Source organism: Nomascus leucogenys, chromosome 19 (assembly GCF_006542625.1).
Source record: "Nomascus leucogenys isolate Asia chromosome 19, Asia_NLE_v1, whole genome shotgun sequence".
Lineage (NCBI taxonomy): Eukaryota > Metazoa > Chordata > Mammalia > Primates > Hylobatidae > Nomascus > Nomascus leucogenys.
Window position 1 is genome coordinate 10,435,740 of NC_044399.1, and position 27,712 is coordinate 10,463,451.

At 53.3% G+C, this 27,712-nt stretch overlaps 1 protein-coding gene across 1 annotated transcript; it reads left to right on the top strand.

The window, feature by feature from the left end:
• The first annotated feature begins 1,321 nt into the window (after positions 1 to 1,321).
• On the top strand, positions 1,322 to 3,650 carry KCNF1 (potassium voltage-gated channel modifier subfamily F member 1). The gene has a single exon (XM_003272745.3). It carries the CDS (start codon positions 1,847 to 1,849, stop codon positions 3,329 to 3,331), a length of 1,485 nt encoding a protein of 494 aa, XP_003272793.1. The 5' UTR covers positions 1,322 to 1,846; the 3' UTR covers positions 3,332 to 3,650.
• The last annotated feature ends 24,062 nt before the right edge of the window (positions 3,651 to 27,712 follow it).

Consider the following 27,712-nt stretch of genomic DNA (forward strand, 5'->3'; position numbering starts at 1 on the left):
TCATTAAAGAAAAAAGAATACTGTCAGTGACCCAGTAGATTGATTTCATAATCCATTAACGGACATGTCCTTAAGTTTTAAAAAACCCAGCCTACAGAATATATTTTTAAATAGACTTTATATTTTAGAGCACAATTCAACAGAAAGTACAGAGAATTCCCACATGCCCCCTGTCTCCACAGCTCTCCCCTGCACATCAACATCTCACCCAGGGTGGGACACTTGTCATGGTGGACCACCCCACATGGACATGTCATCATCGCCCAACACCGAGTTTGCATGAACATTCGCTCTTGGTGGTGAACATTCTATGGATTTTGACCATTGTATAACGACACATATCCGCCATTATGGTACGTTTCATTGCCCTAAAAATCCTCTGCTCTGCCTATTCATCCTTCCCTCCAGAATATTTTTAACACGATCTCGAGGCCATAGATGATGCTCACTAATTTGCAGTATTGATGACAGTGGTGAACCGGAGGAGAGAGACACTGTTAGGAAGCTGCTGTAGTGGCTCAGGTGAGTGAGGTCAGAAGGACAGCTGTGGCTGCAAAGGCTGGAAGAGAGGAGGGTGTGGGACACTGTGCAGGAAGAGACAGGCCTTGGTCAAGGAGTGAGGAACGGGGAAGCAGGAGCCACTGGACCCTAGGGCTCTGGAAGCTAGTGGCCTTGGTGTGGGACTGCAGAGAGCTAGGAGGTGCCAGACGGCAGGGACTTCAAGGCAGAATTGAAATCTGCTGAACAGCAGGCGTCAGTCAGCTGGGACAGCCAGCAAGCTCCGGATCAGAAGGCGGTCAAGCTGAGTTCTGCTCTCATTCCGCCGCGTGACCTTGGGCAAGTCCCTTCCCTTCTACAGGAGGCTGGACTAGATGTCCTCCTTGTATAGCGTTGCGGGGAAGGTTAGACAGTGCCACCAACACAGCAGGGCGTTGCTGGTTCGGGGGGGTGGGGCAGGAAACGCTTCAAAGATCAGGCAGGATTTTCCTCCCACCAGAAAAAGCTAGCGCGGGTCTAAGGCCGGAGGAGGGACCCGGACATCGGAGTCGCCTTCTAAGGGGCTGCCTGGAGCACATTTTCCTGCCCAGCAACAGGCGGCAGCATTCTCTCCCCACCCATCCTCTCCAAACAGCAGTGAGAGAGAACGCCTGCCGCTTCAAGCCAGGTCGCAGCCCCTCGGTGACCCGCTGCGCCCGGGGAGGGGCCGGCGGTGCGCGGTGGCCGCCGCGGGCGCGGCAGCTGTGCCCGTCTGCCCAAGGGTTAATCCGTCCCCTGCAGCTGCCGCGCGTGCCTTGCAGAATTTCACCAGAAGAGGGTACAGTTTGAAAAGCTCCTGACGTCAGGCTGGAATTCCTATTGTGTTTAGAAAAGGCTCGGGCAAAGCCAGCCCAAGTTAGCTCTCTGCACACCTCGAGCACCTCGCGGACGGCGTGGGTCCGCCAGCTCCGGGACCTGCCGCCGCTGCCTGCGCGCCCCGGGGCGGAGGACTGTGCCAGCCGCCCACGAGGAGACCCCGCTCCTGCAGGAAGCCGAGCTGAAGCGGCGGAGCGCGCCGCCAGCCAGCCGGGGTGAGTGCCCCGGGCGAGGCCGGCGGCCGCCAAAGCCCCCGCGGGCGCGCCCGGGCGCCCGGATGCCAGCCCCGAGCCCCGCCGCCGGGTGCATGCCTCCCCCGCGGCGCGCCCCCGCTGGCTGCTGCCCGCTGTGACCGCCCTTCCCCGCAGGCGGGCGCCGGCCGGGCTCTCCCCGAGATCAGCGCACGGGTGGCACCCGCCGGACCCCCGGCGGCAGCGGCGGCGGCGGCTGCAGGGGGCGCGGGGCCGAGGCTGCGAGGGCGCGCGCGGGGAGGATGGACGGGTCCGGGGAGCGCAGCCTCCCGGAGCCGGGCAGCCAGAGCTCCGCTGCCAGCGACGACATAGAGATAGTCGTCAACGTGGGGGGCGTGCGGCAGGTGCTGTACGGGGACCTCCTCAGTCAGTACCCTGAGACTCGGCTGGCGGAGCTCATCAACTGCTTGGCTGGGGGCTACGACACCATCTTCTCCCTGTGCGACGACTACGACCCCGGCAAGCGCGAGTTCTACTTTGACAGGGACCCGGACGCCTTCAAGTGTGTTATCGAGGTGTACTATTTCGGGGAGGTCCACATGAAGAAGGGCATCTGCCCCATCTGCTTCAAGAACGAGATGGACTTCTGGAAGGTGGACCTCAAGTTCCTGGACGACTGTTGCAAGAGCCACCTGAGCGAGAAGCGCGAGGAGCTAGAGGAGATCGCGCGCCGCGTGCAGCTCATCCTGGACGACCTGGGCGTGGACGCGGCCGAGGGCCGCTGGCGCCGCTGCCAGAAGTGCGTCTGGAAGTTCCTGGAGAAGCCCGAGTCTTCGTGCCCGGCGCGGGTGGTGGCCGTGCTCTCCTTCCTGCTCATCCTTGTCTCGTCCGTGGTCATGTGCATGGGCACCATCCCCGAGCTGCAGGTGCTGGACGCCGAGGGCAACCGCGTGGAGCACCCGACGCTGGAGAACGTGGAGACGGCGTGCATTGGCTGGTTCACCCTGGAGTACCTGCTGCGCCTCTTCTCGTCACCCAACAAGCTGCACTTCGCGCTGTCCTTCATGAACATTGTGGACGTGCTGGCCATCCTCCCCTTCTACGTGAGCCTCACGCTCACGCACCTGGGTGCCCGCATGATGGAGCTGACCAACGTGCAGCAGGCGGTGCAGGCGCTGCGGATCATGCGCATCGCACGCATCTTCAAGCTGGCCCGCCACTCCTCGGGCTTGCAGACCCTCACCTATGCCCTCAAGCGCAGCTTCAAGGAACTGGGGCTGCTGCTCATGTACCTGGCAGTGGGTATCTTTGTCTTCTCTGCCCTGGGCTACACCATGGAGCAGAGCCACCCAGAGACCCTGTTTAAGAGCATCCCCCAGTCCTTCTGGTGGGCCATCATCACCATGACAACCGTCGGCTACGGCGACATCTACCCCAAGACCACGCTGGGCAAGCTCAACGCGGCCATCAGCTTCTTGTGTGGTGTCATCGCCATCGCCCTGCCCATCCACCCCATCATCAACAACTTTGTCAGGTACTACAACAAGCAGCGCGTCCTGGAGACGGCGGCCAAGCACGAGCTGGAGCTGATGGAACTCAACTCCAGCAGCGGGGGCGAGGGCAAGACCGGGGGCTCCCGCAGTGACCTGGACAACCTCCCTCCAGAGCCTGCGGGGAAGGAGGCGCCCAGCTGCAGCAGCCGGCTGAAGCTGTCCCACAGCGACACCTTCATCCCCCTCCTGACCGAGGAGAAGCACCACAGGACCCGGCTCCAGAGTTGCAAGTGACAGGAGGGCCCCTCAGGCAGAGATGGACCAGGCGGTGGACAGATGGATAGATGTGGCAGGCATGTCATCGACAGCACAGAAGGGCTGTCCTGTGTCCCCCCAACCCTCCCCTGGACAGACTCTGAAGGCCCTCCCGGCACCTCTGCCAAGGCTGGGTAAGACTCCTCTGTGTTGCCTGCTGTCCCGGAGCCGGGGAGGGAGGGGTGTGCAGGAGCCGCAGGGCCGTGTGGGACGAGTGGAGGCCGCGGCCTGGCTGGCACGAGAGCCCACGCCCGCTTCTGTATCTCCCTCAATAAAGCCTCCTGCTCTGTGCACCCTCCGTGTTGTAGGTTCTGTCACAGGCTGGCTGTCACCCCCAAGAGTAGCTCAGGCACACTTCAGTGCCAGGCCAGGAGGTAGGTGTGCAGCCCGGGTGGTGGGGGAGCTATTTTTAGTTGAGAACTAATTAAAGAAGGTTCGGTGCCAAGGAGCCTTGCCACATTCCAGGAGGCTCTGTGCAGGCCGTGCTTCCCTGCTGCTTCCTTCTGGGGTAAAGCTTGCTCCCCCTGCAGGCCCAGGATGGGGGAGAGTTCACAGTGCACGCGCAGCAGCCTGCAGCATTTAGTTATCACTTGCACGGGGCCCTTTTCACAACCTCTTTCTATTCCTTCCATTGACCCTACTAGCTAGGTATCTCCATTTTACAGATGAGGAAACTGAGGCCCAAGGTCACGCAGAGAAGGGAACAATCCCAGGTCTGATGATCCCAAAGCCCATGTGTTCTCTCTGACACCAGGTGGTCTTGGGACAGAGGCATCTGCCTGGGCTCATGACGAGACAGTCTTTGAACCAGGAGAGGGGCTGATCTTCCTTGGTGTGGGGGTGCCTGTCCTCCAGCCCATCTTTCTAGCCCTGATACCTTTGAGATAGCTGCTGAATGGATAAACCTGAGTGTGGACCCCCCGACCCGTGTCCTAGTATCTCACTGCATCTCGTCTGAGAGCCCTGAGGGAACAGATCAGACAGATCTGGGTTCAAAGCCCAGGCAGTGAAGAGGAACTCCGAGATGCCTTTGAACTTAGACATTTTTCTCTAAGGCCTCTCCTCCACCACTCCCTTACCAACTTTGTGACCGTAGGCCTGCTGATTCATCTCTCTGACCCTCATTCTGATCATCTGCTAAATGGAGATGTAATATTTAATAAGTACTGCAGAGAATCGTGGCTTTTAGCATGGCACCTGGCACTTAGTAAGTGCTCAATAAATAGTAGCTGTTTCTATTACTCTGTGCTGGGAGGGAGGTGGGTTGCACAGTCGCCCACTCTGACCTCCACTGATCTGGGCTGGGCTTGTAGACGGGGGGAGGTTGGGGGCAGGGCATTGTCACACTGTCCCTAGTCAAAGGCTAAGAGTTGGCCCCAGCAGACCCCTTCCTCTGGGTTTCCATCTTCCCTGTAACCCAGAGCTCTGTCCTTCCTTCTCTTGCTAAGGCAGCTGGTGCAGTGGGAGGAGCCCTGCAGTGGGGGAAGCGCGTGGGACTAGATGGGGGAGAGGGAGGTGGTGGTCCCCAGTCTGCCACCATCTCGGGCCAATTTTTCCCCTCCTCTGGGCGTAGGTTTCCCTATATGTATAATAAGATTTCTCGAGGCCCCGTCTAGATCCGACCTTCCAGGATTCGGAAGCGTTAGGCTGTGGATGCTCTGTGGTGGGGACTCTGGAGGGTGGGAGGCTGCCATGTTGTAGGGGGCTTGCAATGGGAAGTCTTGGGAGAGAGGTAGGGCCTGTGGAGCGCAGGGCTCAGCTGCAGAGCTACGAGTGATGAGAGAGCCTCACGTAGAGAGGGGCCTGGCCAGGGGGTGCAAGGCCAGGTGGGGCAGGAGTGTCAGCCCCGGCCTGAAAGGGGCTGTCCTGTGTCCCCCAGCCCTCTCCCGAACACAGGCCCTCCCAGGCAAGACTCTTGTGTGGCTTTGAGTCAGTGCCGTGCACCCCTCCCTTACACGTTTCTCCAGGAAAATGCTGGGTCCGGGCCAAAAGGCAGAGGAGTCAGGAGGCAGGGGCTGGGGCAGCGGGGACCCAGTGCAGGGAGGAGAGGGGCTGCATGCCCTCCAGCTGGGAAAGAGGGGAGGAGGGTTGTGGAGGGTGTAGCCAGTGGGTTTGCTGGATGTGTGGGTTGCCTCTTTTTGTCCCCCCTTTTCCCCAGAGCCTGTGCTGGCCTGAGGGCTTCACAGAAGCAGGAGAAGCTCAGGGAGGGCGGGAGAGGCCAGGATGACCCTGGCGCTGGAGGCCGCCTTCTCTGCACTCACCTGGGGCACCAGGGCAGGGAGGCGGTGAGTGAAGAGCAGATTCACGGCTACAAAGCCATGCATTGGAAGAGGAGGGGATCCAGTCCCAGAGGCGGTGGGTGTTTTGTCTGAGACCTTCATAAGTTAGGATTAGACAGGATCCTGACCTCAGAGGAGCTCCGAGTGTAACAAATAGTTTCTCTACAGGGACATGTCGTGTCATGCAGGAGCGACCTGGGGACTTTGGGATCTAGGAGGAGGAGCGGTCCTCCTTCCCTGGGTAATCTCTCTGGGGCACGGGTTCTGGAAGTCTGCTGTGCATTACAACCACCTCAGGAGCTTTAAAAAGTCCCCCTGTCTAGCTGTTTAGGCTGCACCCCATACCTATTAAATTAGAATCTCTGGGGGTGACACCCAGACAGGATTTTTTTTTTTTTTTTGAGACACAGTCTCACTCTCTCACCCAGGCTAGACTGCAGTGGTGTGATCACAGTTTTTAAAGTTTAAAGTGCACCTGAGCTTTCCAGAGACCTTGTTAAAATGTAGTCTTTGAGTCTGTAGGTCTGGGTGGGTCCCTGGAATCTGCATTTCCAACAAGCTCTCAGATGAGGCTGAGGCTACTGGGCATGGACCCCACTTTGAACAGCAAGAGGGCAGAGGGGGTGCTGGCAAACTCTGGCTGTGGCCAATCTGATCTGCTGCCTGTTTTGGTACAGTCCCTGAATTAAGAATTGTTTCTATGTATTTACATGGCTGAAAAAATTCAAAGGAAGAATAACATTTTGTGACACGTGACAAGTACATAAAATTGAAATTTCAGTGTCCACAAAACAAGTGTGGACTATTTATTTTCCATCCCCTATAGAAAATGACGTCTAAGTTAGGCCTTGAAGAATGAGTAGGAGCCCTCCCGGAAGAGGGAGTAGAAAGAACGTCCCGCGTACCATGAACAGTGTGGGTGCCGAGACACAGGAGTGTGGAACCCGCTTCAGAGGGAGTGAGGCCCACTCTTAAACCACAGGGCAGGTGCAGGAATCATAGTAAAAATATCTTCCTTTCTCATTGCATCCCAGGGCTCACAGCTCCCTGCTTTGTTTCCCACGGAGACCCCCGATTCCAGGTTCCCTGCAGCCAGCTCTCTGCTGTCCTGGCTTGTGCTTAAAGGCCACTGGCTTCTCTTCCTCCTTTCTTGACCTCCCATCCACAGTCTTGTAAAGTCTCCCCGTCCTGGGGCAGTTGCCTCACATACTCTTCCCTGGTTTGGGTGACTCTCACAAGCTTCTTGTACCTGCTAATAATGACTATCGAGTGAGAGGCAGATGTGTTTCTTGGAGTTGCAGAACGTGCAAGTTAAGAGAAAAGCAGGGCATCATCGGATGCAAGCCCCTGTTGTACAGACAGGGACATGGTGGCTCTGAGTGTGTACGGCTGAGCGAGGCCTGCATGCCACAGCCTGGTGAGGGGTCCACCCCATTCTGATTCTCATAAAATTGGGAGCACTCCGTGCATGCCATTTCAAAAATAGAGAAGTGTGAGTGCAAGACTGTGTGTGTGTGTGTGTGTGTGTGTGTAAAAACAAATCAATTCCTGACTTTTAATGAAATGGCATGCGGTAGACACTTTCATAAACAATCTCATTTTAGCCCCAAAATAACTTCGTGCAGTGAGCTAGTAATCTGCAGTTTTACAGATGGGGAGACTGAGGCCCAGAGGGCAGAAGCAACAGGCTGATGGCCTTGCTGCTCGTTGGTGGCAGAGCTAGTAGCCGAGCCCAGAGCCTCCAGCTGACATTTATCTGGAGACGGATTGTGCGCCTCTCCCTGCTGCCATCAGAACTCGGCGCCCAACAGGCCCCACTTAAGGTCTGGCCTGAGTTTCCTAATAAGTCGAAGGATGCCACCATCTGATCTCTTTAGGGTGCCATCATCTGATCTCTCTAGGATGCCATCATCTGGTCTCTCTAGGATGCCATCATCTGATGTCTCCAGGGTGCCATTATCTGATCTCTCTAGGGTGCCATCATCTGGTCTCTCTAGGATGCCATCATCTGATGTCTCTAGGGTGCCATCATCTGCCTCTCTAGGGTGCCATCATCTGATCTCCTTAGGGTGCCATCTTCTGATCTCTTTAGGGTGCCATCATCTGATGTCTCTAGGATGCCATCATCTGATCTCTCTAGGGTGCCATCATCTGATGTCTCTAGGGTGCCATCATCTGGTCTCTCTAGGGTGCCATCATCTGCTCTCTCTAGGGTGCCATCATCTGCTCTCTCTAGGGTGTCATCATCTGATGTCTCTAGGGTGCCATCATCTGGTCTCTCTAGGGTGCCATCATCAGAGGGAGTGAGGCCCACTCTTAAACCACAGGGCAGGTGCAGGAATCATAGTAAAAATATCTTCCTTTCTCATTGCATCCCAGGGCTCACAGCTCCCTGCTTTGTTTCCCACGGAGACCCCCGATTCCAGGTTCCCTGCCATCATCTGGTCTCTCTAGGGTGCCATCATCTGATCTCTCTAGGATGCCATCATCTGATCTCTGTAGGGTGCCATCATCTGATGTCTCTAGGATGCCATCATCTGATCTCTGTAGGATGCCATCATCTTCTCTCTCTAGGATGCCATCATCTGATGTCTCTAGGGTGCCATCATCTGATCTCTCTAGGGTGCCATCATCTGGTCTCTCTAGGATGCCATCATCTGCTCTCTCTAGGATGCCATCATCTGATGTCTCTAGGGTGCCATCATCTGATCTCTCTAGGGTGCCATCATCTGGTCTCTCTAGGATGCCATCATCTGCTCTCTCTAGGATGCCATCATCTGATCTCTCTAGGGTGCCATCATCTGATCTCTCTGGAAGGCTTCACTTCATGAACTATGCTTTGGTTTTGGCGTGGTATTTTTTTTAAGGAAAGAAAAAGAAGGCAAACCCATTTCCTTGGACTAGATGCTTGGGCCATGAGGAGTTCAGGGTCCATCTTGGCAATTGTAGGAGGGTCTGGAACCTAGAGCCCCCCATCTGGGGTCTGGAGGGACCCCATAAAACGAGAGAAACTGGAAAAAATATCTGTGAAAATGGCAAGACCTAGAACTACTTTTCACACGTTCCCTGATGAAGCCTGGTGGGCGGCACGTAAGACACTAGCAATTGCCCCAGGGTTACAGGAAGGGGGTTCATTGACCTCATGGGGAGATACTGGCAGGAGGATGAGCCAGTGTGAGGAACACTTGAGAGGCAGCGGCCCCGGTCTCCCCTCGTCCTGTGAAGGGCTGCCTGCTCCTCCCACAGCCCCCAGGCCCAGCCTTCTTACCCCCAAGGGAGGATAATTAAATATCTCCAAGCATCCTGTCATCTCCCAGGAAGAAGAGAGCTGGGGGCATTTCCAGGGGCCTCCCACCTGTCTGCCTATGCGGAGACAGCTCTGTGCTCCTCCGGAGAGCACATTCCCAGCTGACTTGAAAGGGGATTTCACCCATCCCTCAATCAAAGGTGGAAGTTCCCCCTAAATGCTTTTCTCCCTTGGAGCAGCCCAAAATATAGCTATAGAGAGGATGTCAGTTTCCAAAAGGAAAAAAACAAAACAAGGATTGGGAGGCTCTGTGCTTAGTCATTTTCGTTTTTGAGGCTATCGCTATCAGCCAGCCGGGCTTGGCGCCAGGGCCGCCGTAATCATGATTTTATTCTACACTCCCAACAACTGGCCAGAAACGTTGATTGTTCCAGCTTCAGGTGACACCTGTGAGGTCCTGTGAGTCGCGGGAAATTGCCTGTGGTCACACGGCTAAAGAGAGGTCAGTGCAGGTCAGAGAGGGACTCCAGCTTGGGCCCAAGGGACTGCACAGCCCCCCGCCTCCCTCTCTGCTTGCCAAGAGGCTCCCGTGCCTGCGGCCCTGCAGGGCTAGTGTCCTTCCCCAAGGAGCGAGGATGGAGCCCACCACTGCCAACCCTTCACTCCAGCTTAGCCTCTAGGCCACTTCCCTGGCACAAAGGTAGATTGCAGGTGAAGGAAAGACCAGCCCTGCTGGGGCACCTGCTGGCAGCCACAAATCTTCTCCCCAAACACAAAACATGATGCCTGTTGTCAAGGGATTGGTTGGGAAGACGGGGCCTGTGCTTGCAATAGTGGCAGCCCAGACCCGGGAGAGGTACAAATATTAATATATCTAGGCCAGGCTTCTGCTGGTGTGTCTGTTAGCGAAGTTGTCACTAGAAGCCAAGGGCTTTGTTTGTTGTAGTCCCATTGCTGGATTCAGCAGAATGGGTCTGATCTGACCTTGGAGCACCCGCCCCAGGGGAGGCCCCATGGAGGCTCTCGGGCAGCCAGGTTGCAGGTAGACTGGAGCCGTAGAGAAGCATCCGCGGCTTGCTCCCACACCTTGCTCCTGAGTGGGTGGGAAGTGTGAGCCAGATTCCTCCCTCTCCTCCGCTTCAGCCTCCCTGGCCACACAGCCAAGTGCAGGCTGCTGAGCCTGCTGGAAAGGCCCTCCACAGCTCTAAAGACCTCTCCAGCGTCATCTTCCACGCTGCTACCCTCAGCCCTCCCTAGCACCGAACGCTCTCTGCTGTGCACAGGTGTTTCCTGTTGTCCCTGTCGCACTTCTCCCAGTCCTCCACCTGTCAGAACGCTGCCCCCGCACTCCCCTCCTCAGAGGTGACACTGCCCCCACACAGCCTGTGGAGGGGCCTGGCTCTATGGGGCAGAATCTGGGCTGTGGAGATCCTATGGTCAACCCACCTCACTCCACACAAGGAAAGCATCTCAGGAGGTCATGTGACCATTGGGAGTCACATGCGGGAACCAGGCTCCTGATCCTGTCTCTACACTCACTTTCCCGCTCTGTTCCTACTCCATCAACCCTCACCCATGACTGCCCACAGGTGCAGGCCCAACCAAGTCGGAGGTGAGGACTGAGAAATGAGACGGAGAGACGGCCCCGGGAACAGCTTCCCGTCACCCACGCGTGGTGTGGCAGGCATCAGAACAGAGCCGGGGCTCGCCAGCCCCAAGTGCTTTGCACATAGTCGCCTGTTCATGTCAAACCTTTGTGGAAGCCTCTTGGCCTTTTAAAGACCTGAAGGTCACAGCCAGACTGAGGGATCCTCTGCTTCTCATGAAGCTGGGAGCACACCATACACGTGCAAGACCTTAGTGCATGCGTGTGTGCGTGTGTATGTGTGCGTGTGTGTGTGCGTGTGTACATGTGTGCGTGTGTGTGTACGTGTGTGTGTGTGAACAGATTCTTTCTTGCCCTCTGAGTGAAAGGAGGAGGACTACTGCATGCTGCCTCCCTTTGTAGCTGATCACCTTCCCCAAAAACCTGCTTCACAGCCAGCAAGGCAGGGGCCACAGGCCACTGCACTTCCAATCCTTGGAAACACCAGCCATGTTCTGGTCCTGGGACCAGATGGGCGTGGAACATGGGGGAGAGGAGGCCTCAGACATCCTCAAGAGCTGGCTGCTCAGAGCACGGGCAGAGGCGGCAGAGGGACGGGCCGAGAGCTGGCCTCTCTCAGTAACCGACTCTGTGTCCAGCTTCTGAAAATTTCCCAGAAACCTGAGGCTCGAGTGCCTTAAGTGGCTTGTCCAGGCTCTCCACTGCCCCACGGCACAGTGGCTGGGCCAGAGTGTGCACCCCAACCCGGGGGACATGTGCCTCCCTGTTGTGCCTCATGACACCTTGGGGCTGCCCCTTGTGGGACAGTGACCTGAGCTGTGGTGTGAGTCCCAGTGTGACAGGTTTGCGTTCAGGTCACAGGTGTACCTTCTGGCAGCCGGGGCATTGCCTGGCACATAGTTGGTACATAACGAGTGTTTATGGGATGGACCCACTCTGTGCATGGTGCTGTGTCCTGGGGTGGCCACACCCAGAACTTCTCGTCCTCAAATTCTGCATGTGGCTGTCTTGTCTGTTGATGATGGGGTCCATGTCTCACCTCCGTGCCCTGTACCTAGCCCAGTGGCTGCCAGCACAGAGAAGCACCCTCTCTAAATGCTCACATTGAATACTTGAGCCCCTAATGGCATCCTTCGTGAGGAAGCTCAGACTTCTCGGTCAGAAAATTCCAATAATGAACATCTGCCTAGCTGGGATGCACCTCGGCAGAGCTCTGCCTTTGGTCCTGGACCCCTGCCCGGTCCGGTGAGGGAAGACCCTCAGGCCAGCCACAGACCTGGGGTTGTGTCTGTGGGTCTGTGTCCACAGAGCTACACCCCTGTGGCTCACCGTCTCTGCCTTCCCTCCTGGGGCGGCCCCACTCTGGCCCAGAAGCGGAGCCCCAGGATCTAGCCTGCAATGCGTGCTCTCTGCAGGCTGCTCCTCTTGTTCTCTGGCCTGTTCGCCTCCCTAGAAAGGGAGAGGGGGGCTCTTTCCTTTGGTCACAGAACGTCCCCCCACATCTCCCAGAACCAGTGTGTTGAAGGATACCCTTTGAGAACTGTTGGCCCTGGTATTTTCTTCCTTTTTAAAAAATGTTCTTTTTAAAAGTGTCATTACTATAAATTTTTTCTAACACACAGAAAAAATGAATTCTATCATCAAAATAACCACTAGATACACGTTCTTAGTATTTCGCATTTCGTTAAACCTTTTAAACGTGTCAGACACGCAGACACGTTTCCCCTGAAGACTTCATCATGCAGCTCCAAAAATAAAATCACCACGATGTGATTTCCACACCTGACAAAATCATCAAGCATTTTCTAAGCTCCCCCCTAAAGCTTTCCACCACCCTGTTTTGTGGAGGGAGGGAGGGAAGGCCTGGCCGGCTCCCGAACGCTTCGGGGCACTGGAGTGGAGCTGGAGCGGGTGTCTCTGATGCCACCTTAACTGAGTCCCTCCCCGTTAGCCCCCAGTCTCTCCCCGGCATGATGGATCACAAGGCTCTGCCTGCTCTCCGCCCTCCCAGTGCGGGCAGTAAGCACTGAGAGGTTTCCAGGGATTTTCCCTGAGCAGAGCCAGGGCAAGGCCGGCAGGTGACGGTTCCGCAGCCCAGCCGAAGGCCGCATGGTGGGGGCTCACTTCAGAGTGGGGGACGCTCTGAGAGCAGGCAGCACGTGCTGTGCAATGGTGCTGGGAGATGGGAGGGGACACTTCCGTTTCCTTTAACATTCGCGGCCCCTTCTCCGTAGCCCCTCACCTGCTCTCTTCTTCCAGTGGGTCCTGGCCGTGCCCCGCCTTCCTCCTGGGGGATGTTCTGAGGTGACACCAACCCTGGGATACACAGTCCCCTCCCCTCCCACACCCACTGCACTTTCTGAGGAAAGCGGGCACCTCAGAGGCCAAGAAGGTGTGAACCCACAGGGCGGCCAGAGGGTCCCAGCCTCACCCGCCGTAGCCTGGTTTACCGCAAAAGCCCACTCACAGATCGCTTGCCTCCAGTCTTGGCCATTTTCTACATAACAAAGGGATTTGTCAAAAGAACCCCAGCTTGAGCAAGGCATCACCTTGCTTAAACCCCCAGTGCCCTTGGGGTGAGGCCCAAACTCCTTGGCATCCCTTGGAAGCTTCTCTCCCTGTGCTCACACGGGGTGCTTTGGTGGCAAGTGACCAGGAAATCTGAACCACACTGACTTAAAGCTAAGAGAAGGTGGACTTCAGGCTTGGCTCCATCCAGGGGCTCCGCTCCCTTCTCTGCAGTTGTCCCAGCTCTGCCTCCTCCACACGTGGGCTGGCAGGAAGACAGATGCAGCGGGCATGTGCCTCACCTCTCCAGCGGCACCCAGAGCCGGGAGAGGCACTGACTCCTGCAGCCTGCTCCAGAGGGAAGGAAGCATTCCCCAAAGCCCCCTGCAGATAGCCCTTACTTTTCACTGGCAGACATTGGATGATATGTTCATTTCTTAGTCCATTCCTATGTGCAGGGGACGGCCATTTGCTGAGGCCTGGGTTTCTGCAGTGCTCACACAGGGGCAAGATTACTGTGACTGGCTTGACTATTCAGATCCTGTGCCAGGTGTCAGTCCCCAGACTGCATGGGATGAGGGTGGGCTGAATGGTGGGATGGTGGGGACACTCCACGGCCCTCTCCTTTGTCTACCCAATACTCACACACACATGCAGTTCATTTTTATTAAGCATCTACTATCTGCTGGGTATCATTCTAGCCCCTGGGGGTAGCACAGTGAATGACAAAGCACAAAGCCATGCCTGATGGAGTGTGTACATATGTAGTCTTCAATGTCCATATAGGCTGACACACCTTTCATATCTACATGAAATTCAAACATCTTCCCCAAGGCAGGCACCCGGAAGCGCGGGCAGTCATTGTCTCCAGGCGGCCCACCAGGCCTTTGCACAATGCCTCTGTCCCCTTCAGGTCTGGATGTCGAGCCTCAGGGTTTGACGATTTCTGGCCACAGAAAATCATCTCCACCCACACACTCAAAGTACCCAGTGTTGGAAAAGGGCAGGAAAATCATGTTCAAAGTTTACATTTTGAAAACAGGCAGCCTAGTTGGCCCTGGCCCATAGCACTTATCATACACTGGGGAAGAAGCACTGCTTCCAAACAGCCGGGCAGTCTTTGCTTCTGCACTTTGGGAAAATAGCCCTGGTCCACTCTCCTCCCCTGTCCTTGGTCTGTCCCCTGGGAGACTTACTTGATGACTGTCCTCCAACATGGCGACAAGGGTCCCTGCCAGGCCCGCATGGGTCTAGCAGCCAGGAGCAGGTCTGAGGCCCACCTTCTGTGTTGCATAGTCAAGGCTTTGGTCAGCGGTGTTGAGGATTTCTTTGACACCTCTCCCTTCAATGCTTAGTAGGCTTCCCGCTGATTCTGTGATTTCCAGGAGATACAAGATCTCGTCCAGCCTTTTTCCCCTGGGAACACCTCTGTCCCTGCAGCAAGGTTCTGCACCTGCCCATCCCCGCTGGACCTCAGCTTAATGGCCTCTCTCTTCATCTTGTTAGGCTAGGAGTGTGCCCCCTTAAGTCCCATTGGCAACTCTTGGCTCCCTTCTGCTAGCATGAATTTTTGTGTAGAATTTGTCCCTAGCAAACATCCCATGGCTGCTCACTGGCCAGAACTGGGTCATTCCTGTGGAGGGGGCCAGCCACGCCCCGACTGGAGTAGGGCTGGGTTCTGGTCGTGGGGTGGGAATTACAGCAAGGAGGAGAGGATGCTGAGGAGAGATGGCTGTGGTGCTGCCGAGGACTGCGGGGCAGGCAGCAGCATCGCCGCACCCAGACTTTCCTCACACCTCTTGGCAATTACTGTGCTGTTCCTGCCAGGGAGGACAAGGCGCAACAGCCCCATGGTTCATGGTTGTACTTTAAGACACATCTTCTTGGCCACCTCCCCCAGGAAGCCTTCTCTGACCACACAGTCTGGGCGTGCTGTCCTCTGACTTTCTCGGCCTCTTCTGATCAGAGCGCCTAGCTCCTTGTCTTGTCACTGCTGCCTGTCTTCCCTCCCCAGTCCCCCTCACCCATGCTAGTGCCTCAGATCAGGGGCTGTGTCGGGTCTCCCTGCCTCACAGAATTGACTAGAAGTGCACTGCACATTTCGGGGAGATGTGTTTCTAAGAAGCCCTAAGCCCAGCCTGGTTCAGGGCCTCAGTGTGTGTGCAGTGAGCGAAGAGGTTGGTAAGGGGCTGAGCAGGGCTTCATGGGAGGGCCTGGCTGCTGTTGGAGCAGGGAGGGCCAGAAGCTCCTGCCCAGCAAGGAGGGGTCCCCTGAAGGCACTCACCTGTGTGTTGGCACCTGTTACCATCTCTGAGGCAGAGGAGAGGGGACATGGGATTTGCAGTAGCTCTGTGTGTGCCCATGCACAGGGCTTCTCTCCATGCCTCACTGGGGTGAGTCCTGGGTGTGACCGGAGCCAGGGAGGGATTTGGGGAGCTCCCAGGTTGTGTCCCCAGCCCTGCCTCTGCCCCAGGAGCACTCTATCAGAGGGGATCCTCCGACAACTTGATGGGAGTCCACTAGTGAAGAACAAACACCCTTTCTGGCTTGGAGATCTCTGGTATCCCAGGGCCTGGAGTCAACAAAGTCAACTTACTTATTTGGAACCGTTAGAAGCCTTTCCAGACATTCTCCATTCTGAGTCCAAAAAGCTCCCTCTGAAACACACATCAGAGGGATCACCCCTCGGCCTAAAGCCTTCCATGGCTCCCCATTACCCTGGGGGAACATTTAAGCTATTCAGAGTGTCTCCCAGACTTCACTGGCTGCACCACCCTCCTCTCCAGCACTCCACACGATCACAACCACATGAAGCTTGAAGTCAGGGTTTCTCAAACTCGGCACTATTGACGCTTTGGATCTGATAGTTTTTTGTTTGGGGGCTTGGTGGGGGGCTGTAGAATGTTCAGCAGCATCCCTGGCCTCTGCCCTCTAGATGTCAATGGTATTCCCCCCACTGTCCCATGGCGCCAACCAAAAAGTCTCCAGACATCGTGAATGTCCCCCAGGAGCAAAATCACCCAAGCTGAGAACCGCTTCTTCAGACACCAGGGGCTCTCTTTTTTCTCAACTCCAGGGGGCTCTGCCTGGAGCCCACTGCTCTTTTTGCCCTCTGCCTCCTTAGAGCCTCCCCCAGGTTCATCAGTGATCAGTTTCAATGTCACCTTCCTTCGGACGCCTCTGGGCTGTCCCCTGTGCCCTGGCCACCTGGATGGCTCTCCCAGGCTCCCCTGGGTAGGGCTGGTCATCCCCTTCTAGAGATGGGGTCACTGAGACTTGAAGAGATGCGTGACTTTTCCCAGGCAATACAGAGAAGGCTACCCTGGAGCCCGGGCTCAAACTCCCTTCCAGCCACAAAATGTGGTCTAGACATGGGATGGGACATTATCATGGGAAGGAATGCGGTGCTGACATACGTGATGAATGAAGCTTGAAAACATCATGCTGAGTGACAGAAGCCAGTCACCACCATGATTCCATTTATATGAAATGTCCAGAACCGGCAAGTCTGTAGAGACAGAAAGTGGCTGAGAGGGGAAGAGAAGCAAAGGGAGAAAGGAGAGATAGGGAGGTGATAGCTATGGGGTACAGGGTTTCTTCCTGGGGTGATGAAAATGTTCTAAAATTGACTGTGGTGATGGTAGCGAGTATCTGTGAATATACTAAAAACCACTGATTTGTAAACTTTAAATGGGTGAATTGTATGGTATGTAAATTATATCTCAAAGCCATTACAACACACACTCACACACACATACACATACACACAAACCTTGACTGGAGATTGCAAATTTATCATGCTATCCATTTCATTGTAAAAAGAATTTTTTTTCCCAAAACACTTCCACCTATTTATTTGTATATGGTTTTGAAGTGAGGTGATTACATTTCTGGTAGTCTAGTGCCTTGAAGTAATGGTTCCCAAACTTTCAGTGCGTGTTAGCATTGCACGCATGGCTTGATTTGCTGAAAGACACAAAGCTAAGCCTGTCCCAGGGCTTCTGATTCAGTGAGCCTGGGGTCAGCCTGAGGGTCTGCCTTTCTAACACACACGCAGGTAGCCTGATGCTGCTGGGCCCTGGATGGCACTTTGAGAACCAGTGTCTTGCTGAGCTCTCATATTAGTTCTAATGACTGCTCAGCTGCTTTCCTTTGATTTATAGTTTCCAAAAATCATATTATTGTCAGGCACGGTGGCTCACACCTATCGTCCCAGCTCGGGAGGCTGAGGTGAAAGGCTTGTTTGAGCTCAGGAGTTCAAGGCTGCAGTGAGCCATGATCATACCACTGCACTCCAGACTGGGCAACAGAGCAAGACCTTATCTAAAAACGAAAAAAAATCATATTATCTGCAAAGGACAGTTTTGTTTCTTCACTCCTGCGATTCAGTGCCATTTTGTCTTCCTTTTCTGCATGGGCTGGGATCTCTGCAGCATGTGGTTTTCAGAATCTTTTCTCTGGTGGTGTCTGCTTCTGGTAGATCTCAAGTTAAGAAAGCTTAATTCATTTCTAGGTTTCAAAAAGTTGTTTAAAATTCAGCGTTGAGCATTTACATCTTTTTAAGTGTTTCTTCATTTCTTTTTTTTTCTTTTGAGACAGAGTCTCACTCTGTCACCCAGGTTGGAATACAGTGGCGCAATCTCTGCTCACTACAACCTCCGCCTCCCAAGTTCAAGCAATTCTCCTGCCTCAGCCTCCTGAGTAGCTGGCATTACAAGTGCACACCACCACACCCAGCTAATTTTTGTATTTTTAAATAGAGACAGGGTTTCAGCACGTTGGCCAGGATGGTCTCAAACTCCTGACCTCAAGTGATCTGTCCACCTTGGCCTCCCAAAGTTCTTGGATTACAAGTATGAGCCACCACACCTAGCTCTCCATTATCTATTGGAATGATATATTTTCATGTATTTTATATGTCTTGAATGTATTTCTGTGAAGATTAATGATGAAACGATTTCCTAATGTTTACATACCTTTCCATTCTTGGAATAAAACCTATACGGTCATAATACATTTTTAATTCGTGGCCAGATTCTTCTTGCTAATGTTTTATTTAAGATCGTTGCATAATATTGATGAGTGAGATTGGCTTATAGTTTTCTAGTTTTGGGCTATCTTCTTCAGGTGTTGGTATCCGGGTTATGCTAGCCTCATGAAATGAGCCGGAAAACTTTATCTCTTAGTCCATGCCTTGGAACAGAACATGGTAATTACTCCCAATCCTTTGAGGCTCAAATTCTTTTTTTTTTTTTTTTTGACACGGAGTCTCGCTCTTTCGCCCAGGCCGGACTGCGGTGGTGCTATCTCGGCTCACTGCAAGCTCCACCTCCCGGGTTCATGCCGTTCTCCTGCCTCAGCCTCCCGAGTAGCTGGGACTACAGGCACCCGCCACCGCACCCGGCTAATTTTTTTGTATTTTTAGGAGAGATGGGGTTTCACCATGTTAGCCAGGATGGTCTCGATCTCCTGACCTCGTGATCAGCCCGCCTTGGCCTCCCAAAATGCTGGGATTACAGGCGTGAGCCACCGCGCCCGGCAGAGGCTCAAATTCTTTTTTTTTTTTTTTTTTTTTGAGACGGAGTCTCGCTCTGTCACCCAGGCTGGAGTGCAGTGGCGCGATCTCGGCTCACTGCAAGCTCCGCCTCCCGGGTTAACGCCATTCTCCTGCCTCAGCCTCTCTGAGTAGCTGGGACTACAGGCGCCCGCCACCACGCCCGGCTAATTTTTTGTATTTTTAGTAGAGACGGGGTTTCACCGTGGTCTCGATCTCCTAACCTCGTGATCCGCCCGCCTCGGCCTCCCAAAGTGCTAGGATTACAAGCGTGAGCCACCGCGCCCAGCCCAGAGGCTCAAATTCTTAACCCAGCCCACAGGTCCCAAAAGGCATGTGTCTGCCACCTACCTCCCAGCCTCCCTGTCTATTGCTCTCTCTTCTTCTTACTCTACCCTCTCGTATCTTGGTTTTCTTTCATTCTCTGGCTCCCCCTGCCACAGGGTTTTTGCACACACTGCTCCCTTGATGGAAATGTTCTCTCCTCTGTTTAACTTGTTTACGTCCTTCAGATTTGGGTGGAATCCTTGCCTCTTTCCCTGATCTCAAATGTGTCTAAGCTACACTGTAACTGCACCCTGTGCCTCTCTTCTGATGCTCATCACACTTGCAATTTTACCTTTTTTTTTAATTTATAGAATTCATATCTGTCTCTTACACTAGACTGGCAGCTCTTTGAGGACAGGGATTGAGATTCTGCATGCTATTGAACCTCCACCTCCCACCCAAGCGTGCTACACACTGTCTGGCACATAGTAGGTGCTCAATAAATACGTGATGAATGAATGAAAGCATTCACCCCTCACTATGAAGGAGTCATTTTAGCTTGCTTATGTCAATAACGCTTCCCAGCAGCCCTAATCTCTAGTAGGCACATTTTATTAATGAAATGTTTACTTCTTCTCTAGTTACCATTACTGCTTTACATCACATACTTAAACTTCGGTTTCTCAACATATCAGCTCTAGTCAGTATCTCCTGAATTCCCCTATGTGAAAATCCCCTAGGCCCCACTAGATCCCCCTGCCTTTTCTACCCGCTCACTGCCCACTTCCTGGCCCCCACCTCTTATTGCTACATTGACAAGCTTTAAAACACGAACACTCTGTTCTGAGACTATAGTTATTTCTGTGCTTTGACAACCAGTTGATTCTAAACAAATTTAAACCAATGATCAGTGCTTTTAATATAATGATTATGCAACTATTCTTCACTGCAGATGTAGAGGATGGAACGGATGGAATTCCGTTCTCTACATCCGCAGATGTAAATGTCAATTCCATCCATTTCATTCTCTACATCTCATGCCACTGGATGAAGAGGACAATGTATAATTTTTACAAATTTCATATTTTGATATGCCTTCTTATTACTGGGATTATCCAGCTTTTTCATTCCAGTGTTTGTTAAAAACAAATGTCCTTTTCCTCTTGGAGACATTCTTTTCAGGACCTTCTAATTTCCTGATTGGATTTGTACCATTTGCTCTTGGGGTTGGTGGTACAGTTGCCATCCATGATTCTTTTTCACATAGTTTCCTGGGTTTGGTGAATAGTTTCTTAATTTCTTAGCTACTGTGTCATTTTCCTTCTTGGATTCCTTTTTGGATTTGCTGGAAATATATCCTTGGGTGCATCTTTCAGGATAGATCTATGGATGATAGACTTTCTGAGTCTGTATGTTTGAATATGCCTTTGTTTTGCTTTCACACAGGACTGACAGTTTGGCTGCATGATGCTTTCTGGCTAATTTATCTGAAGTCAATCTGCTTTCTGTTCCTTTTCAGGTCATTTGGTTTTCCACCCTGGAGGCTTTTAGAATTCTCTGTATCTTTGGAATTCTGAAACTCTTTCACAACCTGAAATTTCACCTAGAAAGTAAACTTTTTCCATTGAACACTTGGCACTGACTTTTACTTTGAAGACTCAGATCTTTCTTTAGCCCAGAGAAATTTACTTCTACTGTTGCTTTCTTTCACTCCTGCATTTATTCTGTTTTCTCACCCAAGCACTCTTATTGACTTAGTGTGCATGTGTATGTTTTATTTTGTGTGTTTTTGTTTTGTTTTGTTTGCCTTTTTGCTCCATGTTTGAAGATTTTGTTGGCTTTATCATCTACATTGTCTGTTTGGTGTTCAACTGTGCTCATCTTATCATTCATCTAATTGACCCTTTTTGGAATTGTGGTTCTTAATTTCCAAGACATCTTTGTTTTCGTATCGTTGCTGTTTGGTATCAGCTTATTGTTCCTTCAAACTTGGTTCTCTTGTGCGGAACTCCAGGAAGCAGGAGGCAATAGTGGTTTTGTGAAGCCTGAACCTGGAAGACTAAAGTGGGTAGGGGTGGGATCTTTTTGTCTGAGACAGAGTCTCGCACAGAAAGGCAGAGCTTTGGGCGCAGAAAGCCCATAGTTCAAATTCTTCCTTGGGACTGACCAACAACAGTATGATCTTAACTCAGCTGTAGGCTCAGCTTCCCCATCTGTAAAATGGGAAAAATAATTCCTGGTGTGTAGGCTTGTGGTGAAGATGAACGGGGATGGTGTGGGCAAAGCTCCCATGGGCCCTGGATGTGTACACTGATTGCGAATGAGTCTTCATCAGTTAACCTAGCACACGGCCCCTTTCATCAGAGTGGCAAATTGCCTTTTGTTATTCTTCACCCTGTGAGCTGTCTTGTTTTTTGACTATATATATGTGTATGTATATATTTTAGGCATTTCTGGGCAGCTTCTCATGCATATTCAAATTCAAGCAGTTAGGGTTCTGGGAATGATTCATGTGTTTGTTGCACAATGTAATCGATCTTAATATAGCCATGTCACCAAAGAATGTAATTCCACGCGGGTCTCACCTCCCCCACCATCTGTTTGGGCCAAAGGAGATCAATAATCCTCATAAACTTCCACCCCCCAGGCCTAATAGAGACTTGGTTGGCAGGGTTGAAGGATCCCTTTTTATCCCCTGGCTTTTACTTTTTCATCATCCTTTCTACAGATGACCTGCAGTCAAGAGGGGAAAGTTGGGGATGCTGTGCATGTCCCTAAGCTCTGGTGACAATTCCTTCTACAGGGCCCATGATTTAGACCAGGTGTGATTGGCCCAGCAAGTCCCATTCCCGCTGCACCAGACAGACAGAGCTGAGCAGCTGCCTCCTGGGGGTGGCGTGGCCCCAGAATGGGGACACAGGATTCTGTAGGGAAGTAGAGCTGGCTTCAAGCTGTCGCCTGGTTTAAGTCCTTCCTGCACCTCTTCCCAACTGTGAGGCATATAGTAGGTGCTCAATAAATACGTGATGAATGAATGAAGGCGTTTGCCCCTCGCTGTGAAGAACCCATTTTAGCTTGCTTGTGTCAGTAACACTTCCCAGCAGCCCTGATCTCTACCAGTCACATTTTATTAATAAAACGTTTACTTCTAATTCCTCTAATTCATCTAATTTCTCCTGGGGTCCTGTGGGGGCCAGCGCTCCCTCCCACCATGACTTGGGAGGCCAAGTGCATGCTGTGTGTAGCTCTGAGCGGAGAGCTGGTGGGGTAAAGCCTCACACAGGGTCCTCCTGGGAATGACATCTGGGGCTGGGTGGTCGCTTAGTAGTGGCTATGGGGCCGGACCAAGGCCAGGTCCACCTTTGAAGCAGTGAAGTTGCAGAGGTCCTTCCCTTGATCAGCACTCCTTGGGGCAGGCATGTTACGGGTTCCCAGGGAGGAGCAAGTGGGCCAGGAACCCTATGGGGGCTGCTAGATGCCACCTGCTGCTCCTGGCAGATGAAGTGTGGAGCTCACCCAGCAGTCTGACTCGCAGTCTGAAACCTGTGGTTTCCCTGGCAGGTCCTGGGGTCCCAGGACACGCATGGACAGGCTCCAGGCATGAACAGAGGCCCAGATGACAGCAGGCATCTCCAGGCCTGTGCCTTCTGTGCATGTGGCTCTTGGTCAACCCTGGCACCTGCTCAAGGCTGGCCAGGTCATCCCTTACAGAGGGTGACTCAAGGGTCCCTGAAAGCTTTCCCTCAAAGTAGCGCTGGCCAAGATTCCACCATTCACGGGGCCAACTGCGATCATCCCTTTCTCATCTTCGAAATGTGAATTACTCATATTTCTTGAGCATTTTATAACAGACAAAGCCTTGAACGCACACCCTTTCACAGCGCTGCTGCTCTGTAGGGCTCTACAGGCCGGTGGCTGGGAACTGCAGAGGCCTGGCCCTCGCTCCCTTCCTTCCAGGCTCTCAGCTTGGCAAGCACTCTGCGAAGGATGGGCCGGCCTCTGGTGTCCACAGGTGAGGAGAGTGGGGCCTCGAGGTGAAGTGGCATCCCCAAACAGGCAAGAAGGCCAGGAAGAGGAGACAGGCTGGGAAAGCTACACGCCTGCCCGGGGCCCACCACCAGAAAACCCCAAAGCGGAGGACAGAGCCCCCTCTGAGAATACAGCCAGAGCTTTCTCTGGGCACCGGCTGCTGCCTGAGCTGGCTTTGTGGAGCGAGGCCTCCAGTCCCAGAGACGAATGTCTGCTGCGTTACTGTTCTGCTTGAGGCCGGGCTCATACCCTGTTCCAGGAGGACGCACACGCTTCCACTCCCCCTGCAGGGTCCCCCTGTCCTGACCTGCCTTCATTTTGTGTGTGTTTCCTTTCCACGTGGAGTCTGAAGGGGAGGATGTATCTGCCTGGGTGCACATGCTGGGATCTGGGACCCGCTTGCTATCAGAGGCTCCTCCAGCTGTCCTTTCCCGATGACACTGTCACAGCAGGGGCAGAGCCCTCTGGGAAAGCCACCTGAGAAGCTTCTTGGCAGCATGCAGTTCTTGTCACAGGGCTGCCTGGGGACCCCAGGCTGGACACTGTCCATGGGCCAGCAGGCCTTGGCTGTCAGCAGCCTGCATGGCCAAATAGCACCCCAGGCAGCCAGGGGGTCAGGGCACTGAGGGGTGAGCTGTGGAGAAATGTGTGCCTGTGTCTGTGCCTGTGTTTGTGCCCTTGTGTGTGTGCGTGTACATGTATGTGTGTGTGTGTGTGTGTGCATGGAGGGAGAGGAGAGCGACTCCTCTTTTCTCCCAGGAGACATTTCCCAGCCTGGACTGGAGGGATCTGGACTCATGAGTCTTCCCAGGCTTTCCTCAGGGCTGCCCTCCTGTCCCGCCACCCCATGAATGAAAGGGGTTCTTTCATTCCTTCAGCACCCCTTTCTGCCCCATGAGACCCACAAATAGCTCTTCCATACCCACGCCTTCTTCTGTAAATGATACAAATCCCACTCCACAAACTCAGTAGACCACACTTTTGGGTCTTATTGTGCCAAATCAACTTCCCTCGGATTCTGAGCTACCAGGACGTCACTGGGGGTGGTCGTTGCTAGGGCTCTACGGCTCCTTCTCCCTCCCCAGGGATGGGCAAAGGTCCTGATGGGGCCTTTTTATAAAAGTGAGGTAAAATTCACATGACAAAATGAACCGCTAGTCATTTTCAAAGTACGATCCCGTGGTGTTCAGCACATTCACAGTGTTTTGCCGCCATCACCTGCATCTGGTTCCAGGACACTTTCATCATCCCCAAAGGACACCCTCTACCTGGAATGTAGCCACTCCCCAGTCACCTGTGAGGCCCTGGCAACACCAGCCTGCTCTCTGTCCATCGGGATTTACCTACTCTGGGTGTTTCACATGAACAGAATCCTGCACTATATGGCCTTTTTTCTGTCTGGCTTCTTTCACTTAGCATCATGCTCTGGGCTCATCCACTTTGCTGCGTGTGCCAGCGCTTATTCCATTTTATGGCTCAGTAATACTCCCTGCTACGGTGATGCCACGTTTGCTCATCCATTCACCCACTGGTGGACACTGGGTGGTTTCCAGGTCCTGGGGTCTTTTCTAGCACCACATAGTCAAGGGGGTGCCTGCATTCTCGGGTCTGCATTAGCTCTCCACGAGCCACCCACCCACTGTACCATCACTTGGGTTCCAGCTCCTGCCTCTGGACAACCTGCAGCCCTGGGATCCCTCATGACCTGTGTCCAGGCTGCTGCCAGGCAACAGAGTGCGGGTCCCCAGTGTTTGCAGGAGACATGTTGTCTTGTGGGGAAAATCTCACTTTTCCGTCCTGCTGTTCCTATCTCTTCTCAAAGACAGTCAGTCTCCTCTTTAGGGACAAAGTAGCCCACCATGCTCTGCTTGGAGAGGGCAGGAAGGTGACCAGTTCCAGTCACTTCTGCTTTCAGCCCTAGAACCCACATGGCCCCACACAGAGACAGGATCCCCAGGCAGGCTTCCTGCCTCCCACAAGGGAAGGGAGAGAGAAGAGCAAAGCACACACGGATTCTCAATATGTGATCTTGCCTCACCTGCCCTGTGCTGGCATCCACGTGCCCGTCTCCACTGGATCCCTGCCTCCTCCAAGTGTTGGAGGGGGCAAGACTGGGGTTTGCAGCCTCATCTACAGGGGAGGAGAGCATGAGGCCCTTTCCAGCTGGCCGACTGTGTCACCCTCCCCCAACCCCGCCCCGCTTGTGCCCCTTGATTTTGGCTGCTGCACTTTCTCTTAGGTTTGGCAGACCCCTCATCCCTGGGAAAGCCCCCACCTGCCCCTCCCTCTGCCTCGCTGTCATTGTTTTCCTCCTTTGGCAGCCTCCTCCTCCTGTGGGAGGCTGAAGGTCAGCCTCACACTATTGCTCAAGGGCATAGACACTTGCGAACAATAACAAATAGTGTCTCTGGCCCCACCCTCAGGCTCCTGTTGCCTGTCAAAGATGGGTGCATCCCGGAGGGGCAGGCTCTGTTTTTCCCTCCAGGCCGTGAGCCCCTGAGGGCAGGGCTGGCTGGGAGGCTGCTCTGTGGAAGGTGATGCCGGAGTAGGAGGCTACATCTGCCACCTTCAAATCCTGGCTGCACAAATGACCAGCTGTGTGCAGCCCGCTCTGTGGGGCCATGCCGAAGATCGCTGAGCTGCACCTGCAGGAGTGCTGTTAGTGTTCAGCACACCCTGACCCCGAGAAGGTGCTTGCTAATGTTCGTGGAGTAAATGAAGCTGAATTGGAGGCCAAGTGCTGCGAGGCTGGGGGGGAGGTGGGATCCGGAGCTGAGGGCGTCCCTGCCACCTCGGGGGCAGACCAGCCGGCCCTTGGTGGAGTTCCTCCCTCCCTCCCCCGACGTCTGCTGCTGGGTGATGATGGCTTCGTGTGCAGATGCAAAATGTCATCGTAATTAAAGCGACAAATCCAGGGCCCAGACTCCAAGGGGTGGCCTGAGTACATGGGGGTCCTGCAGGAGTAGGGGAGCATGATTGGAAGCTCTGCCTCACCCCCTCCGTCACCTTCTCCCCCAAGTCTGTCTTCCACAACTGAGCCCAGAGGCTTTAAAGAACAGCCCACTTGGCCTAGTGGCTTTCTCCTTGAGGGCACACGCCTCCAAGGAGGACGAGAGCTGAGCTCCCCCACCTCCGGGCCACTGGGGCTCCTCACAGGATGCATGTGGTCCCCAAAAACACAGGCATCCTTGTCTGTGTGACCCATGTGGCCCTTTTCAAGCGGCAGCCCCTGGTCTACATCACTTTCTCATTCTCCTCAGCACGCCCGGCCTCCTGCTGGTCATTCACTCCGCTCTCTTGCTTTCCTAACCGTGCTGGACTCGTCCTCGCTGCCCAGCGCTGAAGACCCTTCTCCCACCCCGCAGGCGGGAGGCCTCCAGTGGCTGTCTCTATATCCTCAGGCCCCAAACAGTCTCTCCAGGCCCTGGGCTCCCACACTGCTTTGTACCTCCCCGCCATTTTACGGTATGGTTCACTATAATTGTTTGCTGGTCCCGCCTGCTTTACAAGAGCTGGAATAAGATGATTTTCTGCTGTGTACCTAAGAACCTTGCCTAGGCCCTGGTACAGTCGCCCCTCAATGTCCCTGGGGCATTGGTTCCAGGATCCTTGTGAATCCCAACATCTAAGGATGCTCAAGTCCTTCACCATATAAAATGGTGAAGTATTATTTGCATAAAACTTAGCCACATCCTCCTGCATATTTTAAATCATCTGTAGATAACTGATAATATCTATACAATGTGTTATGCAAATCATTGTTATACTATATTTTTATTTGTATTTTTTATTGTTGTATGTTATCATTTATTTATTTTTTTCAAATCCTTTCCACCTTCCTGTGGCTGGATCCGCACATGCAGAACGCGTTGTTAGAGAAGGCCAACTGCATGTAGCAGGTCCTCAAAGAAGAATGAATAAGTGAGTGAATGAGTGAATGCACAAAGAAACAAGGGAACACTTTGGTGACTACGGGAAGGACCACGTGAGTGGGAGTGGGTGAATGACGGAGGGAGCAGACATGGGAATGAATGAGTGGGTGACTGAGCGAATGAATGAGTCAGTAGATGAGTAAGTAAAGGCCAGGCATATTTGGTGGAGACAGTGGCAGAATGAATGAAAGAAGCCCAGCATCTCAAAGGGCAGGATATGGCCCCATCCTCTGCTGCAGTTTCAGGAGTAAAGTAAAAAATGACAAAGCTTGGGTCAAGTGTGACTCATGGGATGCAACTAAAACAAGCAAATATCACTGTGAGCTGCAGGGTGCATTCCCAGCGCGGGCCATCAGAAAACCATGGCAACTGAGCCCTTCTCTCCTCTTAAGGCTCCAAAGCAGAAGGCTTACCCCAAGAAATGGAGAGAATTCCACGCTCCATGTATGCAGGACATTTGGGATTTTCTTTCTGAAAATGTGGGTCCCGAGATGTGGCCCCTTCCTCTCACTTTTGCCCTTTTCCATCAGTTTCTTTCTCCTCAAACTCTCCTAAGGCTTCCGAAGCATGAGTTTACATTTGAAAAACATATGTTGGGCTGTGTGACCTCAGAGAAATCACTTCACCTCTCTGAGCCTCGGTTTTCATGTGATCAAATAGAGATGATCCACTTGCAGCATAGCATTGATGAGATAATAAACACATTTCTTTTTGCCAGAATTTAGGTTTTATTTTGTGTTGTTTGGGTACAGTTTGGTGGCATGGGGGGACAGGGGTAAGGAGGTGGCTGGATGCTGTAAGAATTTATCAGTGCCTGTCTCAGGCTGCTCCACCAGCCTGGGAGTTCCTGGTAGGTAGATTCTCTTATTCATCTTTGCTCCTTCCTTTATTTTCTCCATTTAAAACCATTTCCTGGATGCTTGCTGAGCCGGGCCATG

Bases quoted from the DNA above. Each gene is read 5' to 3' on its own strand.
- KCNF1 (XM_003272745.3), top strand. From the start codon at position 1,847: ATGGACGGGTCCGGGGAGCGCAGCCTCCCGGAGCCGGGCAGCCAGAGC.